The sequence below is a fragment of the Vulpes vulpes genome, chromosome 9, assembly GCF_048418805.1.
Source record: "Vulpes vulpes isolate BD-2025 chromosome 9, VulVul3, whole genome shotgun sequence".
Taxonomy (NCBI): domain Eukaryota; kingdom Metazoa; phylum Chordata; class Mammalia; order Carnivora; family Canidae; genus Vulpes; species Vulpes vulpes.
The window spans coordinates 28,826,694-28,849,196 of NC_132788.1; the positions used below are offsets into that span (position 1 = coordinate 28,826,694).

Below are 22,503 nucleotides of genomic sequence, written 5' to 3' on the forward strand. Positions count from 1 at the left end.
AAATTTGGAGAATACAATTAGTCTCTTTGTTCTGGTTATAAAAATGCTCACAATGCATATATCAGAAGACTTACACAATATTTTATCAAGTTGCATAAAATATTTATATTATTATAAATCACAAGAATTAAAAATTAAATATCAGCCAGCCTGGGTAGCTCAGCAGTTTAGCACCGTCTTCAGCCCAGGGCATGATCCTGGAGACCTGGGATAGAGTCCTACCTCAGGCTCCCTGACTGCTTCTCCCTCTGCCTGTGTCTCTGCCTCTCTCTCTCTCTTCTCTGTGTATTCTCATAAATAAATAAATAAAATCTTTTAAAAAATTGAATATTAAGGGATCCCTGGGTGGCGCAGCGGTTTGGCGCCTGCCTTTGGCCCAGGGCGCGATCCTGGAGACCCGGGATCGAATCCCACGTCGGGCTCCCGGTGCATGGAGCCTGCTTCTCTCCCTCTGCCTGTGTCTCTGCCTCTCTCTCTCTCTCTGTGACTATAATAAAAAAAAAAAATTATAAAAAAAAATTGAATATTAAATCCAATAATTTCTTTGTTTATAAAACACTTGTGATAATTTCAAAAGTTATTCCTCATATTCTTTAATACAAAATAAAAATAATTTTATACACCTGAGTGGATTTTTAAGATGTTATTTATTTATTCATGAGAAACAGAGAGAGAAGCAGGATCCATGCAGGGAGCCCGACGTGGGACTCGATACCCGGTCTCCAGGATCACGCCCTGGGCCAAAGGCAACACTAAACCACTGAGCCACCGGGGCTGCCTTGCATGAGTGGATTCTGATGTATTTATATCCCAATTAATGTGTACTATTAAATTCTATTAGATTGTTATCTAGGTCAATGTCTATTTTAATCTAGTAATTTTAGTCCAATAATGAATTTGGATCCCTAAGGCTCAGCTGGTCACCATGGAAATTCAAATCATTATTAAATGCCTGATAATACTAATTCCCTTGTGTTTCCCTGGTCATTCCACATTAGTAAACCAAACACTGTATTAAATTAAATCCTTTATCCATTAAATCTCTTTTCCCATTATATTATAATGTCTATGTTTTATAACAATGCAAGTTTGTTATATATTTTTGAGGTATATGTTTTCCTTTAAAATAAAACAATCCTAAAAAAATAAGAAGGAAAAAAAAAAAAGAAAGGAAGACAATCCTATTCTGGGCTTCTAGTATTCCTGAGGATAATTTATGTCACATTTCTATGATTACTGTCAGAAGGCCCAGTTGCTTTCATCTGGCATGAAGGCTGCTCAAAAACCACTGCTATTCACAGAGAGAATCAAGTCAAATTGGCATTTACAGTTCTGAAGTCAATGTCTAGAAAGTGTTGCCATCGGTCTCTAGCACTGGCACTCTTCCTTCCCTAGTGGGTAAACCACACACATTTCTTCTAGAGCACTCATCAAATAATGAAGCCAAGAAGGCCCAGGACTCATTACTGAAACATTGTGCCAGATCCTGGAGAGGAATTTTGAAAGATGTTCAAATAATGAATTGAATCTCTATGAATTATGCCTAAAATACAATGCCATAATGGTAATTTAGGCTTGAATGAATTACAATCCCTCAAATTATGGGAAATTCTCAGTTACCGTAGCATTAGCATGTTGTAAATCTTTGTTACCATCGTAATGGTGACATCAGAGTCCCAGGTCATAAAAAATCTCTCTATTTTTTGTTCTTTAATTTTTTCCCTAAAATTTACGTATTCTGCATAAGTACATAAACTGTATTACACTAAATGTGAGGATGGTTCTAACTCCTACTGAAAATTAAAGCCACAGCAAAAATAGCAAATCTAATTTCATGTAGTTGCAAGATTTACTATTAACAGCAAGATTACCATTACAGTTGAGGTACAAATATTAGTGGGTATTAAAGTTTTCTGTGGGGCAAGCTGATAGAAAGTACAAACATATATTTCACACCTCCTTCAAAGCTATACAGGAAAAGGTTAAAACTGGGAAGAACAAAATTGAGTGCAAGACTTCAGGAAAATGAATGGCAGGGATAAAATCAATTTAACCTTACTTTACTTGACCCATTTAAATTCAAATCCTTTTTTCACATTCAAGATGTTTCTCATCTTTTCCTCTTGGCTCTTATCAGACAGCATCTTCCTTTAACAGAACATTTTCCCATTTCTTCATGATCAAGGATTATGATCTACTCTTATAACTTCTCCAAAATGTGGGGCAATTATAGGCAAAAAAAAAAAAAAAAAAGATAATAATCACAACTACCATGTAGAAGAGATTTTTAACAAAGCATAAGCATAACACTGGGTTGGAAACAGATTTGGGGCAGATGCTTACAAAATGTTGGTACATGTTAATATGAACCCCTTCATGACAATATTTGAGAGATTTTGTGTCAATTGACTAGATTTGAAGGTATGAGAAAAATTGTGATTCAAATTATAGGTGATTCAAATACAATCATATAGTCATAGGAATCAAGGAACTGTGAATATACAAACAACCATCAACTGAGCATAACTACAGTCCAGTTAGTTAAATTATATAATTTAATTAACACCTAAAATAACTGTGTGATAGATGGTATCGTTAAACCACATTTCAGTAATGCAAAAAAAAAAAAAGGACCAATTAATCTTATGCATACTTGCCCGTGGGCAGCTGGTATTTCTAAATAGAGATATTCTGAGTTTTGCAAAAAAGTGAGTAAATTGAATTATTTTAAAAGTTAATTTTGTCTTATTTTTCAATACAAACTTATTGCAGTTTAATAAATCTCTTGAGATGTTTCTACTGCTATTTTCATATTATAATATTGAAGGGGTTTTTCCCTAATGTCATTCAATTCAGTTTCAGCTAAATTTTGTTCTATTATTAGATATATAAATGATACATCTCAACAGAATGCTCACAATTTTTTCACTTCTATTTTACATTTTCATTATTATACAATGACTGTCAAAGGAAATATTTCATTAAAGGTTAATTTTTACCTAATGAATAATAATGAATGTTATTTTGGTAATAGTTCCCGAAGTTGACCATCTCCCAACAAATTCCATGATGGATTTTACTGAGAACACATCATAGACAAATAAATTATTCTGAAATTATTAACAACAAACAGTGCTCATTGTTACTAGTAAAAAAAAAATGCCAGATACAGTTTTTAAGGGACATAAAGCATCAATAAAAGATGACCAGAAGCCATTGTAGTTATAACAAAATGACCATTACTTCCTGAATGCAAAGTAGTTACAGTATCTTCCAGATGAAGCACATTTTCGTTTTCCATTCTGTTTGGTTGGCAATCTTGTTCAATTACGTAGAATAAAGACATTTAAGAACAAAATGGGTCCCTGATCATCACTAAAGTGAGCCCTTGTTTAAAGGAACTTAGAAAAGCCTACTGTTAATCATTTTAAAGCATGGTACAATCCTACTTCTCAGATAGTGTTTTAATTCATACTCTTTAAATGTTTTGCTATGGAAATTCACAACAATTAAGTACAAACATTTGGTAACTTATATCATGAGGCTTAAGGGGTCCTGGAACCCAATCTCCAGAAGAGGAAAATAGCAACCATGCTGTGTTAAGTTTTCACAAAACTTTTTTTTTTCTTTTTTTCTTTTTAAGAGATGGAGATGTGGGGAGTGGCAGAAAGAGAAAGAATCTTAAGCAGGCTCCACACCCAGCTGGAGCCCAACACAGGGATTGATTTCATAACACTTAGATCATGACCTAAGATGAAATCAAGAGTCAGACTCTCAACTGAGCCACCCAGGTGCCCTCACAATGCTTACTTATACAGGAATGTCATTATTCAAAAAGCCTGATTCAATGATTCAAGATAATGTAATTTAGAGCCCTTGGGCAAGTGATTATATTACAAGGGATTATAAAAGTTTTAATTCATTAAATATATACATATGCAAAATAAATAAATAAATATGCATGTAAATATAGATAATTGCTATAAAAATTAAATAAGGTATAGGAATTGCTATAAAAATTAAATAGGGTATAGGAATAGAAAGTAAATGAAAGGGCTAGATCCATACATAATAATAGGGTGACTGGCAAAATATCTAAGCAGGAGATATAGTGTTTTGACCTTACTGAATGAGAGACTGGGTTGGAAGATATGAATTACAAGTGTTCCAGGCAGCAGGGACAGCAAGTGAAAAGTCCTGTAACATGGTTAGCATGCTTGAGGATAAACAAAGAGGTCAATGTGGCCAGTGGAGAGACTGAATGTCAGTCCACAGAAGACTAGGACAGTGACATAAGTAGGGATAGATCATGTTGGATCTCATAACTAGGGAATAGATTTGATTTAATTTTGAATATGAGGATCAGCCTTTGTAGGCTTTTGAACAGAGGAGTCACACGATCTGATCAGGTTATTTATTTTTAGAAGATCCCTCTGGTTGCTATTTGAAGAGCTGACGACTGGGCAAGGAGATCAGTTGGGAGGCTACTGAAATAATTTAGGTGAGAGAGACCAATGGTTTGATGTCAATAACAGTGAAACCTCTTTCAGCCATACTGCACACTTTCAAGAGCCATGGTAGTTCATTTTTGTCTATTTTTTTCTTCCAATTTGAAGCAGTATTTGAAATATAGTGACATTAAAAATATTTTTTTGAAAAAGTGAGTGAATAAATGAATAAGATGATAAGAATAAAAATTTTGAATATTCAAAACTATCATTAGCTAAGAAAAATGGAAGCAGTGAAAAGTTAGATATAATTTCATAAGACTCCTGAGGCTTATAGTGGAATGCATGAGTTGATATGATTATATGAGAGGATAATCCATTTCAAAGAAATAGATCAAATACAAGAGTTAAGAAGATATTTTTTCATGTTGAGTTCACACATATTGAAATCCAAAAACCAGTGATAAACACAGTGAAAATCTTTAGAGTTAAAATAAAAGGAAGACTGGAAAGAACAATTTTCAAATTTTCAAACTAAAAATAAGTGCTTTCTAGAAATGCAGATGAATAGTCTTAAACATGATTTCATAAAACCCATGCACATATGTGCCACACGTGCACACATACATAACATGCCACTCTGGATGGATTGCATGAAAAGATGTTTTTACTGCTTAGAGAAAGATGTTACAAGAATTAGGAAACATCACATATTAATTAAGGAACAGCTATGTAAATCAACTGCATTTTCTTCTCAACATCTGGTACAAGTTATTAGATCCATAGTTCAGGGATATGCTATAGGCAGACTTTACCTTAATTTCAGAAATATATGGATTTTTTTTTCTCTCAAATTATATATGGAGAGATGTCAGCTGGATAGCTTTTTAGCTGCTTTAGCAATTATAATAAATAATATATAACAATATGTATTAAATAAAATATCAATATCAATTTACATATTGTCTTTTATATTATATCAAAGGACTCCCTATTTTAGTTCTTTCCATTTGACTAAATGTGAATAATGTGAATACTGTGAATAATGTGAATGTTGTTCAAAAAGTATGCTTTTCAATTTGGAGATAGGGTACTACTCAAAGGATAGCTAAACTGTTAAAAGATAAAATCTAATGTAAATAAATTTTCAATGAGAATCTGAAAAAAACTAACTTAATAGGACACATGAAATCATGTATAGAAAGTGTATGATTAGAAAAAATAGTCATGCTAAAAATATGACTGACAGCAGCAATTCATGAGAAAGAAATTAGAGAATTAGTTGAATGAAAGCCAACTCTTGGGCAGACAGAGGTAGGACCTCTCCAAAATGGTGACCTAAGGCTAATAGGTGGGGTCACCTTTCCCCCCAGATGTCACCTTCGATAAGTTCTGAAAACTCATCAAGTCACAAACAACTCGCGACCTAGCAGGACCCACCTAAAAGAAGAAAAACACCAGATTTAGCCAAAAGCAAGAACATGGACCCTGCCTCACCTTATCACATAAAACCACATGTCCCTAACCACCCCCGCCTTTTTTTTCTTAACTTGCATAGGCATAAAAAACACACACCTTTCCCTTCCTGGGCGCGACTTCCCTGAAGTGGGCCTCCTCTCCGAGTCACTGGACCTCACCAGGAACGCTCCCCATTAAAGCACTCTTGAACCTACCGCCTGGATCTGCTGCCTTTAATTTTCTCCACTGATCATTAAAAAGAAAACCTAACACCAACTTTATCTGATATCAAAGTAGAACTTTACCCTTTCGAATTTGGTTTACCTCTTCCAGGAAGCCTTCCTGACCCTGAAATGCTATGTGGATACACTTTTTCTACATTTAAATTAGTTTGGTTATATACTAATCCCAAAACAAAGAAGTGTAAGATTATGGAATAATAAATACTTTGGGCTTCTTTGGACATTAGTTAGAATTCTAAGAAGTTCAAAGAATCCTTCTAATTTAATATAACTCTAAGGTCACAGATGTACCAGAAAAAAAAAAAAACAAAACTGATATTACACTTAATGTCTTAGGGTCTATCCTTCAATTGCCTCTTTTCTTTTTTATTGTTTTAATATAAGAAATGTCCATTTCCTGAAAGGTGAAAGCAGCATCTTCCTCATTTCACCTGTGCTGTTTAACAACATGCCCCCCCAAATAAATCACCCACTACTTAAAAACAAATATTTGAAATACCTGATACTTCAAAATTACCAAATACTCTTCAAAGATGTAATTGCCAGAACAAAACATAGACTAATAATATGAATAAAAACATTAAGAAAGACTCTTAATGAAATGCATGCAACCTATTATATTAGTGTACTTTTCAAAAGATTATTGGGATTTTATCAGGAGGTAGTTTCTGGATTTTCTTACTTTTAAGATAATTTCAGTATTTAAGTAGGCCAGACATTTCAAAACATAACTAAAATATAATTAAAACATAAAAAACAAATATAAAACACTGGAGCCCAGAGCAGTGCGGGGTACTTAAAGTGGTACTTAGAAGAGAATTTAGAGCCTTAAATGTATAGTCTACAGTAGAAGAGAGGTTGAAATTAAGAAGACATGAATCTATTTTTAAAATTTAGAAAAAAATGTAGCAGTGAAAGAAAGTCAAAGAAAATAAATAATACATATAAGACTATAAATCAATGAGAAAAATACAATAGATAAGATAAAGTAAAAAAAATGTTTTTTGCAATGATTAATAAAATTGACTAATAAAAGTTCCTGGTTTATTAGATTAAGAAGAAATGAAAAAAGTACAAATTATAGCTGAAAGAAAAGCAACATAAATTTAAGCATTGCAGACATGAAATATTTGAGAGTATTATGAATAAATTTGTTAATAATTGTGAACACTTAAGGCAGCCCAGGTGGCTCAGCGGTTTAATGCAGCCTTTGGCCCAGGGCCTGATCCTGGAGACCCGGGTTCGAGTCCCACGGCAGGCTCCCTGCATGGAGCCTGCTTCTCCCTCTGCCGGTGTCTCTGCCATTCTCTCTCTCTCTCTGTGTCTGTCATGAATAAATAAATAAAATAAAATAAATAAATAAAATAAATATAAAAAAATAATTGTGAACACTTAGATGTAATGAATAAATTGCTGGAATATAAATAATTCCAGGAGAAATAGACAATCAACTAGTACTATATCTAGTTAAAAAGTTTAACCTAGTAGTTAAAAATCTTTGGTCCAAGAAAAGTCCAGGTTCAGATAATTTCACTTACCAGGTTTCCATAATTATTAACAAATAAATAATTCTCATATACAACAAGAAATTACAAAGTGTATAAAAATAGAAATTATTACTCAAGTAATTTATGAGGCTATCATTACATTGTTACCAAAACTTGACAAAGAATCTATGAGAAAGAAAAACTTGTGTCCTATATTCACTCATGAATAATGACTTAGAAATGCTGAATAAAATATTAGCAAACCAAATCCAGTAATAAATAAAAAGACAGATCAAATGTAGAATTGTTAAGTTTGATTTCCATTACAAAATCAATAGAAATAATTTACCCAAATAATAGATTAGAGGAGAAAAGTTATCTTATTGTCTATTTCAATAGATCAAACAAAAAACCTTAACTTTCACTTAGGTTTAAACAAAAATAAAGCAAAATCTCAGCAAACTAGCTCCAGCAATCATAAAAAATGTATTTTCATTAAATACAGACATAAAATTTTTAAGTACATGTCTAATTTGCTATAGTGAGAATTATAACAAGTCAAGGGTTGCCACCAATAACCACTATTCACCATTACACTGGAATACTCAATAAGTGCAGTAACTAGAACTGAACAAAAAAGAATGAGAATTATAAGATCTAGAATGGAAAAAATAAGCACTGTCATTACTTGTATATATAATGAGTGTCTACACTGAAAATTCAAGCTAACCTATAGGTAAATGATTATAATTAATAGAAGAGTTTAGAAAGTTTTCTAAGTTCAAATAAATATTATAATTTATTAACATTCTATAAACCAGCTACAATGTGGAATTTCAATAAAATCAGTAACACATACAATACCCATATAATATTAGTTTTCTAGGAATAACGCTATAAAAAAATCTGAGAGTAAAATTATAAACACATCTCTAAAGACAATAAATAAGTAGCAAATAAATATAATATATGCCATAGAATGTACGATTCAATATTGAAAAATAGTCAACTCTTAATTTAATTAACCTCTACCTCAGAACCATTTACAAAAATATTTATAACAACGTTATATATAACAATGAAACCTGGGAACTTCCGAAATGCCCATAAAGAGGAAGAACGTTGTAGAAAACTAAACAATAGTAGAAATGAATCAACTAGAATTGCACACATATTGACAGAAACGAATCTCAGAAATAATTTTGAGTGAAGGAAGAAAGCCATAAATTATTATTCAATTTTTAGATTAAGTCCAAACACAGGAAAAATGCAACAGTATTTTTTAGGTATACATAAATAGGTAGTAAAAAAAAAAAAAAAAAAAACTACACAGGTGATCTTTTCCCATGGCTTAGATACAAAGATCAAGGATGTTTATTCTGATTATGTCCTTGCTTGTATGTTTGTGTATGTACAGTCTTTTTATTTATGTTCTATCTTATATAATTTAAAAAGTGAAGAATTTTAGTCTATTTTGTTTGTCACATATCTCCAGATCTCCAGTGATTCATATAACATCTTAGCATTTAAAAGTTTTTTAACTCCATAGGAAATTTATGCTTTAGAAAATTTGTTGTTACCAATTTTATTTTTGGAGGTCAGCTTTCCCTTGACCCAAATAAGAAGATGACCTCAACAGTATGTTTATACAGGAGGCAGAAAGAGTTCTTTTTTTAAAAAAAAATATTTTATTTATTTATTCATGAGACACACAGGGAGAGAGATGAGAGAGAGAGAGAGAGAGAGAGAGAGAGAGAGAGAAGCAGAGGGAGAAGCAGGCTCCGTGCAAGGAGCCAGATGCAGGACTCCATCCTGGGATTCCAGGATTACGCCCTGGGCCGAAGGCAGGCGCGCTAAACCGCTGAACCACCCAAGGATCCCCCAGAAAGATTTATGTGAAGCAGAAATATATGTGAAGTATTGGATTTTGTATCCAAAACTCATCAACACAAGTGAAAGTTAGGCATACTAAATCAAGTTAAAGAAACTTAGAGGAAATAATAATTATAGTTATCAGAGTTTATAAGTTTATCATATGTTCAAATAATTGGCCAATTACTTTAGATATATCATCTTTAATCCTTACAGCAATTTTGCAAAGTATAACATCAGAAAGATAAATTCATTTGTCACTTACTTAACTCATGTAAAGAAAAGTTAGAATCTGAACCCATGTGTCTCTCCCTTGCACATGTTCTCTTGTCATTACTCCGTATTGCCCAAATATTATTATTTAATGTCTGAAAGTGGTGTGTAATGGAACATGGTAAGACCTGATTTTTAATCTTGTTCTGCTAATTATTAGCTGTTTGACCTTGGAGAGTATTTAATAAATTCTTAAGGACTCCCTTCCATATTTCTTTTTCTTTTCTTTTTTCTTTCTTTTCTTTTTTCTTCTCTTTTTCTTTCTTTCTTTCTTTCTTTCTTTCTTTCTTTCTTTCTTTCTTTCTTTCTTTCTTTCTTTTTCTTTCTTTCTTCTTTCTTTTTTCTTTCTTTTACAAGTTGGTGACAATAATACCTATTAGAGTCATTTTGAGGATTAAATAAAAGGCATGTGTAAAGTGTCTAGTACAAAATATCTATTCAATAAATTGCACCTTCAGTTGATTAATTTATGTGAACATCTCCAAAAAGTTTCAGCATCCTGGGGTTAGAAAGAGACAGGGCTGATGGAGCAAAGAGAAGAAAAAGATAAGGGAGCTGGAAAAGTGAGGATGCTGGTAAGGAACTCACTTTCTTAATAGTTCACGGGGTCATGGTCAAGATGGGGAGACAATGGATCTTAGAAGAGGTTGGTTCTCTGACAAATAGAGAAATCCTTGGGATGAGCAACTTCAATGAAGTTGGGAGGACAGAGGAGCTTTATTTAGAGAAAAGGAATGGAAGAAGAAAATGAGGGAAGACTATAATTAGGTCAGTCACAACCAACCCAGAGCAAAGAACAGTTCACAGCCTGAACAACTGCATAACTAGTTAAATACTCTCACTCCAGTTTTCCTGATGGGATCAGCTATGAGAAAGGTTGACCAGGAGGACCTCATATTGTAATTAGTCATAGTTTTGCTGCTGATTTGACTTGGAATGCAGTGTCTCAGTGCTGCTCAGATGTCTTTACCAAACAAGAGCTTCTCTATTTCTATGACATCTTCACTATGAAAAAAAAAAAAAAAAAAAAAGAGATCCTCCAGCTGAGTAAAAGCATATGGACTTTCTACCATATGCTACTTATGTTAGCTTGATTTCTAATTATATACCTTTCTGAATCCCTGTTACCAACAACATAATTTTACAATCTTTCTACAAAGACTGATTTTTCCAGCTGCTTTTACCAAGAAGTACAATGAGTACAATGTTTTCTCTATGTAGCCCAAAACTAGGATTCTGCTGCAATGTATACAGACCTACTTGATTTTTTTTTTTAATTGACTAGCCTGTTTGCTCAAGTATTGCCAACCTCAGGTCCCCAGCTCCTGTGATCCACCAACTTGCTGTAGCCCCACCAATGCCTAGAATTGTCGTACCCCCTCGTTATTGTGCATTGTCAGTTAGATATACCTCAGCCCTAACAGATGAATCAAGCTCAAGACAGATGTCTACTAAGTCAATCAAGTCTCACTGATAAATCTCAAAGTATGCCCAGAAATTATTAAAAAGTAGTTCAGAAATATGAAGTATAGATTTCTAAAGCTTGTATGATCTCTTCTTCTGCTAATACTGTAAAGGCTATTCATTATTTGTTTTATCTTTGAAATTTGAAATTGTTTTAATTCTGCCCAGCATTGACTCCAATACCCCCACAAGACATACCTTACTATATGCAGAAGAAATGCTAATTAAAGATCCTTTAGGTGACAAATGAGATACTTCAGTAAGTAAAGTAGCACTTTGGCTTACACTGAACTTCATACCTGAGCGCATAGCCTCTTTCTGAATGCTTTCATAGTCATGCCAGTCCTTTCTTCTCAAACCATCTGTCCATGCATAGAATTGCCCATCTCCCAGGCCCAGTGGAAATGTCTGTGGAAAAGGAAAGCATTCAGAGCATAAAAAGGAGGTATTCCTTTTGCATGGCAGATAAACACAGCCGAGTACATAATAGGCAATCAAAGAATATTTGTTGAATAAGTGATTCGTCTACGTAATACTGAAAAGAAAGCTATTCTAGTGACAAGATAAATATACATTTTGAAACCCTTTTCCAGCTTTTAAAATAAGAGCATGGGTCACCCACAACCCTTACCATTTCCTACTTTGTTTCATCCAGAGACATTAATAACTCAGTGTATCACCTCCTCTGAGCACAACCCTAGTAATGGTATTAAATGGAGTTAATTTTGTTTGTGATTTGTACAGTTTCATTCATTTTGATCAAGTATATTTGAATGACCTGATAATGAATCAACCATTCACTGAATGCACACTATAAGCCAGACACTATGTTATTTATACTCTGTATAAATATAGTTTAATCTTTATGATAGTCTTTGATTGTAAGTCTCCATTTTTCTGCCAGTTAAAATAGGGCCCAGAGAACTAAAATAATTTTAATTAAACCACAGTGGCAAAGTCAGGACTTGGAACAGTTCTGTTAAGACCAGAGTTTTGTAGTCTTAACAACTATTAATTCTATCTCCCATCTAGATTTCTGTTAAAGTATGGTACATGGTTACACTTGCAGTTGAAATTATCACCTACTCAACAACTGTAGTCACAACATATGTTTTATGTTTTGGCAAAACCCAATGTGTTCCAATGTCAACTTGAAAATTATATTTGTATGCATTGCTAAAACTACTTTTTTTGGTGTTTGTTTTTGGTAATAAGAAACATGTTTTGAATGAAATTTATTTTCACAATCTTAATACTCAACATAATGTAAAATGTTCTCATAATCACATACCACTTTTCTTTTATTTGGTTTATTTTTTGAAATAAATAATACTCTGACAAAATGAAGAGAAAAAAAATTAAAGTTTAAATTTAGATACAACAGAAGTGAATAATTTCAGTAAGGAAATTTTATTCTAAGAGGATTTCCAAGTCAAATAAAATGTCTTATTTCTTAGTTTGAAACAGTATAACTATTGTGCTTATGAAAAATTATCTCAGTCCATCTTTGTAGGTTACAAAGGAGCCACTTATTTGAAAGGATGAAAATGGAGCTTGACATTTAAAAAAAGTACTTAAAATCAGAAGAAAGATTTGCCAAATTGACTATTATCTATATATTTAAATGAATTTGCTACAAGAGTGGTGATTTCAAGAAAATGAAAATAATAGAGAAATAAACATACAAGAATGATGATAAGTTTATATAAAATATTAAAGATAGTAAGAATGCATTTTATAAAGAGGATGACAGGAAAAGCTATAGAAAAGTTAACATAAAAGAATACAATAAAATAGAAGAAAATGGGAATAATAATTTTGGACAGAAATTTGGGCTTATAATAGCAAACATTAGAAAAAAAGTGTCATGCATTTGACATTGATTTCTTAATTAGAAATTTTACCGAAACTCAGCTGGGAATCAGAAATTTTAAATAATTAAATAGCTTTAAAATACAAAACTTGTATTTTGCCTCAAACTTGTATTTATAATAATAAATACTGCACAGTAATAAAAATCTCTTACACTGATTTAGATAATACCAATTTATAAACATCACTTTCAGATTAAAATAGATAATTTCAAAATAAATTCTGACATTAAACATGGAGATATTCTTGTGTAAACTCCAAATATACAAAACTCTCCAAACCTATTGGTTCACAAACAGGCCCCTGAACATGGAGGGCAAGGAGAGACCAAGGGAAGAGGCAGGCCCCTCTGGTATGGTAGGAGACAGGTGGAATAAGCAAGGGAACTTACATATGAAGCTTCTCTGGGGCACCACAAGACAAGTAGATTCCAGCACAGGCCCACTTGAATCTTCAAAGTTTGTGTAGAGGCCTTAACTAGGTTCAGTCATATATGCAGGCCAATACTTTCAACATCTTACTCCCTACTCCCTCAAGGGTGTTGTTTTAAACAGCTCCTAGTTGTGGGAATACTAAGTGGATTATATGTTTCAAGGATGAGGAAGGGGTGAGGAGCCTCTTATTGCCCCAGTCCCATTCTCCTGTCAGCTGGTGGTCATGTCCTCTTGACGATCTCCTACCATCTTGGCCAGCTCCTACCATCCAGCACATTCCCCCTCTTCTGCATGTACCCTATGAAGTCATCAAGGGTTTTATTAGCATGGAAGTGATTAATCTGGTGGCTATCTGTCTGCATTTGACGCAGAGGTCACAGCAACAACATAGGCACATAACAAGTGAAAACACAGGTTAAGATAACGATTCCCAAAATAAGTAACATTTTTTTCTTTCTACCAAGAGCCCCATGATCACAACCATTGATTTAAGAAGTCCTCTAGGCTGGGGGTTAGATTACTCAGGATGTTTACTTGTTTCCTCGTATGATTTAATAAAGATGATATGTTAAGAGACTCATCAGGTGTGAACACACACAGTCTGTTTGGATAATGGCATGGTGCTTCCTTGCAAGGCAGTAATAGTGTCCAAGGCCATACTATTTTGTAAGACAGTTTTTCTTATTTGAGACATTTCAGTATTCAGTAATACTGTTGGCTATCCTTTAAGGCTTGCTGGGTGAATTTAGTAAGGACTTCTATGTATGCTACAGGGTCCTTCAGGCCAACAGAGGAAACAAAGATGGTGGTCAAAGGACTATACCATCAGAAAACAGAACATGCCTACCTGGCCCTGAAGAAAGAGAGGTGGCATCTTTAGGGACTTGATCTGGTTGTGCATGTCATAGGAGACAGCACTGTCAGGCATGAGGAGTTGGACTGAGGAGTGGGATATACCAGACCAGAACCCTCACCTGCTTCCCTCTTTTGATGGTTCCTGTTCTATTCCAGGCATACTGCTTTTCAATAGATCTAGATTGCATCAGGACAATGAGATCCCGGTGGAGACTGATTAGATTCCCCTCACCCAAAGGAGCTAAGTAACTCACCCATCCCAGTAGGATATCTCATTGCAAATTCCAATAGATAATTCCTTTCCTAGGTATGATGCTCAGCAGCATAGCATGTTGATTCCACAGCTTCCAAATACAAATACAAATACAAAGCTATACAAATACCTTATAGTATTTGGTGCCTTGGCAGGGGTCTCTAGTCTGGTATATGGGGCAGTGGGGCCTACTGGCTGACCATAAAAATGTACTAAAGTCTTGACAATACTTTAGTCTACCTGGCCAAGGTGGTTTTGCCTCTTAATAATTTAAACTGCTGCTTTAATATTCCATTTTTCCTTCTTACTACCCCTACTGTTTTAGGGTTATAGAGGAGATGAGATCTTTATTCAATGCCATGTTCTTTTCCTCATTTTTGCACATCATGAACTTTGAAATGTAACCCCCAACCACCATCTACTCAACATGGGTATCCATGCATGATACTCAGCTTCTCTAATCACCTAACAGTGGCAGCCTGGTTTGCACAGTGACAGAGGGAAGCTAAGGTTAAGCCAGAGGCAGTGTCCTCACAAACCAAAATATGTTTAGAAGCCCCTTCAGAGGGAAGGTCCCATAATTTGTTAATATCTCACTGTTTGGGAATGCTATTATTTAGAGAATCTGCCCCAGAGTCCTTTGGCAGTTGCCTTCAGCATTGTTTAGACCACACATAGCATGGCATTACTGCATTAAACAAGCCACTGTATTTCAAAGGTAATGTGTCATCTTCAGCAATATACCATCCCACCCAGGCACTATGGCAGTTGCTCTTTCTATGCAATTAATCTGCTTGTCTACTAAAGGTTTGGTTTTTGGCTCATACCTAAGCCTGGACATCAGCTTCCTGATTGCCAGGGGTTGTCGGTGGCTTTATGAATCTAGACATAGAAGGCAGTGAGGTTTGCCTCAGGCTGTTGCAGGCAAACCCAAATGTGTTTCCCCATATCCTGACCCCACAAGGGCTTATTCGTGATCATCCACCCCTCAGGTTTCCATTGTCCAAGCTAAAGCATTAATCCCTTTTGAACAACCCAATTGTCAGTGCAAAGGGCTACAGGCCCACCCTCATAAGTGATCACCTGCCACACTGCTCTGAGTTTAGCCTAATGGCTGCTATAGTTCATTCTTGTTTCCATCCAGATGGTGTCAGGGTTGGGCTGTATAGCAACTGCAGCCTCTAGGTAGATAGCCCTGACTAGATCACCCATTGAGAATTTCTTCTGTTCCTTCTCTACAGGCCATCACAGCCAACACAGGAATAGGGGCAGGGGCATTTGGAGGATCTGCATCCTCTGTAGCGCCTAGTAGCACCTGCATTCCTAAGACATGGTGCTCCTCTGCTATAAACAGCATGCCACTTAGTCAAAGTGGGAGTTGGAGAGGAGGCAGAAGTAGGTCAATAAAAACATATTCTCAACCCATCTGTTGACAGGAAGGAAAGTTCTTTACACAATGTGCTGTTCCTTTGTGAGAAGATTTATCTGGAGGAATGTTGCTAGGAACTACTGATCTGTGGGAGGTATATCAGGTTTCTGGTCCCTGCCAGGGTCTGAAATCCTAGGATACTTATTCTCCTCTTCTGCTATCTCTGCCATAGTGCCTAAGTTATTTCTTTTAGAGTCACAGATCCATCTAACTAAAATGGTATCCCTGCTTGGGAGATGCTCAAGCTTTAATCAGGTTCACTAGTAGCTTTGCTTTCTCAAAGGGGGCTTTTTGCTCTTATGCCCAGTCCCAAATGTGCCCTTGACCTACCAGGCAGTATAAGGGATGGAGTCGCTGTGCTAGGTGGAGAATAAATGCCTTTCAAAACCCTCAAATCCCTACAAAGGCTTGTATCTTTTTCATGTTCTTAGGGGTCAGGTAGGCTTTTCAATCACAGCTTCTGGGACAACCCACATCTTAACCAACTAAATGATTCCCAAAAACTTTATGGTGGTGTCTAGGCCTTGAATTTTCTGTCGTACACTGCTCATTTTTTCCCTTGCAGATAATCCAACAAAATCTGCAGAGTATCCTGCTATAGAGGTAGGCTTTACTTGTTAACATTATATCAGCAATGTAATGAGCCCATTTCACTGATGTGGGAAAGGAGAATAGGAGCAGATCTTGGGCTACCATCCCATGATATATTATCAGGCTGTGCATGAAGCCTTGAGGAAGCACTTGAAAAGTCCACTCTTGCCCCTCCCACATGAAGGCAAATCGATCTTGCGACTCAACAGCCAGGAGTATACTGAAAAAAGGAAACCATTGCTAAGTCCAGAACTGCATGCTTTGCTCCTAAGATTGTGGCCAAGGTATCTAAGATGGTGGCAATGTTGGGCAAAACTGAACAGATTGGGGGCACTACCTTAGTCAATTCTCAGCACTGTTGGCAGAGCATACAACACCCACTTGGTACAGTGCTTGACAGCTTCTCCTTTTTACTTATGCCCCCAGGGAATTTATACTGTTTGACAGTTACCAATTTTCATAGGGAGGGGTAGAATTAGTGGTTCCCAGGGTTTTTGTTTTCAGTTTTTGTTTGTTTGTTTTACCTCTCAGCCCTGGTTTGATTGCTCTAACCCAGAGGTGGAATTCACCTGAAAGGCTTTTGACTTCATAAGATATCAGTGCTCAATATGTTCTCTGACATAGGAGAGATAAAAACCTCATACTCTCATGGCAGGGGGGTGGGCAAGGGATAGGGAATGTCTAATTTGCAGTATCAAAAGGGTTTTCCTGACTACAACCATTTACCTTCCATAACCACTGAAGGCAGTGAGGGGATTAGAAAACTTGAGGATTACTACGTATTAGAGCATATTTATCTCCAGTATTAACCAGACCCAGCACCTTTTACTTCTGGGGAACCCATGAATAGTGAGCTCAATATGAGGCTTTTGATGGCCTCCAACAGCCCTTACCTGGAGGCAGTTTTGGCCTGCATCTTATAGTTGGGGCATGGGGGCCGCGACTCCAAATAAGACTGTATCCCTGAGGCCTCTGCTGGAGCTGGTGGGGCATCAAGGTTTGTAGGGGCAAGTGGGACAGATCTGAACTGTTGTTCATGTTTGAAGGCTTTCCACAGGCTGATCAACTGTGCTTTATTGCTATTCTGTATTTTCAAGTGGAGGTTCCAACAGCAATGAGGTCAAAGCACATTTGTTTCTGGGTTATTTTCATCAATCCATTTATAGCTAGCTGATTAGGACAGCCTTTCAGGTTTTCAAGCTCCCTCTCTGTCTCTGGTCTTTCTCACAGTAAGTACCCATTCCTAGGATTGTCAGTTTCTCCCGTATTAGCAATGGATTACCCAGTAGCATTAAGTGTCTCATCCCAGGACTTGGTTCAGCATGGATTTCAGTGTCCTATATGAAATGCTGGGAGTGGACTACAGATTTCCTCCCTACAGTGAATGTGGCCTGATCAGGGTCTTTGAAGACAGGGGCATTGGTGGCCTATCCCATTTCCAACTCCCTAAGCATTTGTTGTACCTCCTCTATAGATTCCCATTCCAGGATCTCATTTGTCTACAGAGATCCTCTCTTTGCATGAAACCTCCATGCACGCTAGAAAATTCAACCTATAAAAGAGTGAGTCCCTTGAACTCCCCTGAGAGCACATGCAGATACTGCCAGAGGGCAGGGCGTGTGGTGATGTTGCTCATTTTCTCTGCCTCCTTCCTGGTCAGAGAAATGCTACAGCCCCCCATAGCCACACTAAACATGTGTGGACGCTTTCCCTGGCTTTTTTGCTGGAGCTTGGCAACTGTACCAGTAAACTCAGTGGGAGTATACTCTCTCATCATGAATGTTTCCTGAATTGGGGGTGGTCCCACTGCCTGGGATTGCTATTGCTGTGCTTTTACTTTCCTCTGGCCCAGGGGTCAGACACATGGGGCATTTAGTCTGTTTTACTGTCAATCACGACAACATCTTCCTCTTTGTCCTCCTCCCTCCCCAAGGGATTCTACCTCTTAGCATCCCGATCAGGCTTTGTCACAGTTACCTGGATCTTAATCTATTACTCTAGATTAAGTCGCTTTGCAAAATGGCACACTAAGTTTTCCAACTTTTTATCCTGCTATCCCACCTGGCCTGCCAGCCCCAAAGCTAGGAGAGTAGTGGACACCACAAGTCCTTCTCCAATCTCAATTCTCCTTCTGACTCTCTGACTCTAGTTATGTTAGTTAGTTGGACAGTTAGGTAGTCCAGGCCAGGGTCCCCAGCAAGAAGATATGGAGTAGAGACAGCTAAGACACAACAGCCCTAACACCCTGTTTTGCAGCATAGATGTGAGCACACTGGCATTCTATTTTGCAGCCTTTGCAGAAATGACTTCTGCTAAAGGTCCTAAAAGTAAACAATAAACCATAAAGTGTTTGTCACTATTGTGCACTGGGGCAGCTAAGACATAAGCTCATAGCCCAAAAAGACCACTAGCACATGAACATTAATCTAATGGGCAGATGCATGATCAAAGCTCGGACTGGCATGACTCAGCACACTCTGATTGCTTATGAGAGTTCTGCAAAAAAGCTCATAAAACCCCGAAACCTAGACGCTCCAAGGGCAACCCTCTCGGGTCCCCTCCATCTTCAGGAGCTTTGTACCACTGCTCAGTAAACTTTGTTTTGCTGCCTGCCACTGCTCCTTTGCTCCACCTCATCACTCTTCAAAGCTTGTGACCAAGAACCGCAGGTGCTAAAGGGAAAAAAAAAATCCTCAAATGGTTGGGTATCTGTGGCCACCAAACTGCCCATGGCAGAGGCCAACTCACTGCAGCAGCCACTCTTCTTTCTCTGTCCCAGTGCTCTCCATGCAGTTCCTCAAACAAACACATCAGACCAGCCAGCGTTTTCAGGTGTCCCCATGCACACTCGGTGGGCCACAACATCTAATACACAGGCCACCCCTCCTGGTCAAGAGTCAACCATAATTTCCCCCACAGATGCATCCTTCCCAAACACCGTTTCTTCTGTCTCCTAGTTGGCTTGCCAATTGATGGTTCACAAACTGGTGCCATACACAGAGGGCAGGCAGGGATCGACAAAAGAGGCAGGCAACCCAACGGGCAAGCAGTGCATTTACTACGCAAGGAACTTACATCTGAGGCTCATCTTGGGCTCTGCAAGACGAATAGATGTCTGCACCCAGCCGCCAAATCTTAAAAGTTTGTATGGATGCATTAATTAGATCAGGACACAATGCAAATGGTCTAAACAACACCTTATTCTCTTAAGTCTGTGCCCTTTAAACAGGGTGGGGATGGTGGTAGAAGGACAAGGGAGGGGAGAGGATCCTCTAATTGCAACCATTTAATTTGAGGTTCAACAAGCGGTCATGTACTTTTTATGACCTCCTCCAACATTACCAGGCACATTTTATTGCCCTTATTTTGATTCATTTAATGGAGAGAATTCTTAGCAACTGGCAATCCAAAACGGATTGAACAAAAGAGTTAATCTTTGCTTTCTCTAGACACCCAGTGAAAATGACAGTAAAGCATCAGATGAACCAAGAATGCAGATAGTTGTAATGCCTGGGTGGCTCAGCAGTTGAGGGTCTGTCTTCAGCTCAGAGAGTGATCCTGGAATTTTGGGATTGTGTCTCTCCTCAGGTTCTTCCTTGGGGTGCCTGCTTCTCCCTCTGCTTGTGTCTCTGCCTCTCTCTGTGTGTCTCTCATGAATAAATAAATAAAATCTTAAAAAATAAAGATAGCTGAATTGACATAAAGTTTCTGTAAGTGGCTAAGATTGCTGAGAAGGAAACATTTTTAATGCCACTGAATTAGGAAAATATTTAAAATTTGGAGATGTCAGCTATTTCTGAGGGTGAAGTTAAAGGTCCAAACAAAATAACTGGCATTTTTATACAGGGCAGCTAGACTCTCCTGGGTTCTCTTACCAATTCCAACAATAAAGTGATTCCTGAGGCCCATGCACTGTGCTCCCTGCCATAGAGCAGTGGTTTTTGAATGAGAGAAAGTTGTTTTCAAGCTATCAGAAACCGGTATAGACAAGAGTGTCAAGCTGTAGTGAAAATCATGGTTCCATGTAAGTCTACATACTAAGCATTGTTAACCAAAGCTATCTGATCCCACTTGGCTCCTAAAAAGCTGACATCCCCTTCACACCCCTTGCACAAGAGATAGATGAATTCCGATCCAGAGAATGGAGTTGAAAGAGATAGGGGTATTGCTTCTAGGTATATATCCAGGCATTGCATGGGGAAGTCCTCCTTAACCCATAAAACTTTGCAGTAGTATTTTACTACTTCACCTATAACTATGAATGGTAGCCAAGGATTACCAAATATTTGGGAGAGCTTTTAACATAAAATTCAGAGACCAAAATAAATAAAAACTATAATAAATTAGAAGGAAACAGAGGCAATGGACAGCTCAGAAAAATACTCCCCTGCCCTGCAAAATCTAAATTCAATTCCCTCAAAGAGCTTTAAGAAAAAGTTCCTCATTGCGGATCCCTGGGTGGCTCAGCAGTTTAGCGCCTGCTTTAGGTCCCAGGGCGTGATCCTAGAGTCCCGGGATCGAGTCCCATGTCGGGCTCCCTGCATGGAGCCTGCTTCTCCCTGCCTCTGTCTTTGCCTCTCTCTCTCTCTCTCTCTCTCTGTGTGTGTCTCTCATGAGTAGATAAATAAAATCTTAAAAGAAAAAGTTCCTCCATCGAAACAGAAATTAAAGGAAGAAGAAGCGCAGCAGTAACAGCAGCATTTAGAGATTTTAAAAACAACAACAAAAGAGCTCTTGGAAAGTGAAAATAGGATAGCAAGCATAGAATGATTAATAGTTTGGAAATTTAAGGACAAAGGAACTCTGTTAAGATTAAAAAAAAAAAAAGCAAGACAAAAAGAAGGAACAAGAGAGCTGGAGGCAAAGTTATAACATCGAAGGAAGGGAGCAAAATGGCAGCAAGCCTAGAGATCCTCCAGTCCTGAATGGCTCTGCAAAAACACAAACAAACAGAAAAGCTAAAAAAAACCCAAATAGACAAACTTACCCTTTGTCTACTTTTAAAATGTATTGAAAGAAGAGTTACAGTTCTAAAGAGATTGGGGTGAATTAATGATGCATGTATAAAAATATAAGCAAATGAAAATTGGGACAACTAATAAGGCTCCAGGGGGAAAACAATGTACAATAAATAAAGTATAATTATAGCACAGTATTTGATTCAGGCATGAATACTCTTACCTAAACACTGGTTTAACTAAAATTGGTTTTATGTTCCAGAGGTTGAGGGAAAAGGTAGAGAAGATAATTAAATATGCATTTTATATAATAAGAAAATAATAGACAAAAAACTGAAAAAAATCAAGTAATAGTAATACACACATGCTATCTACAAATATAGATGCATATGACAGAGTAAAGATAAAAGACTGACATTGTTGCCCCTGGGTATCAGAAAGCACAGTAAAGGGAAATGAGCTAGGGGATTGCTGGTTGCCATTATAGGGTTTATATTATGATTATATTTATATTATTTACAAATATTACTTCATATAAAGATGAATCTCAAATAATGTTTCTTATACATTCTTGGCAGTTATCAGTACTCCAACAAGGTGTGTTAGCATCATGAGAATATTTTATGATGGTAGAGGAATCAGGTTAAAGCAGATCATCTGAAACGGTGCTTTAATAAAGGCTATCTGAGGATTTGCTACACTAATACTTCTTCTTATCTGTGTCAGTGCTTCTTACAGACCAGCAGCATCAGCATCACCTGGGAACTTGTTAGAAATACAATTCCCTGGTCCCAACTCATGCCTGTTAAATCAGAAACTTTGAGAGGTGAGAGACCCAGAAATCTGTTTTAACAAGTTCTCCAGGTA

General features: G+C 36.8%; 1 protein-coding gene across 1 annotated transcript in view; it reads right to left on the bottom strand.

Moving 5' to 3' along the window:
* GALNTL6 (polypeptide N-acetylgalactosaminyltransferase like 6) overlaps positions 1–22,503 on the bottom strand; it is a 1,143,667-nt gene that overhangs the window by 722,326 nt on the left and 398,838 nt on the right. Inside the window, exon 3 of the mRNA XM_026017526.2 lies at positions 11,544–11,652. Within this exon, the coding sequence (XP_025873311.1) occupies positions 11,544–11,652 (109 nt within the window). The remainder of the gene's footprint in view (positions 1–11,543; positions 11,653–22,503) is intronic.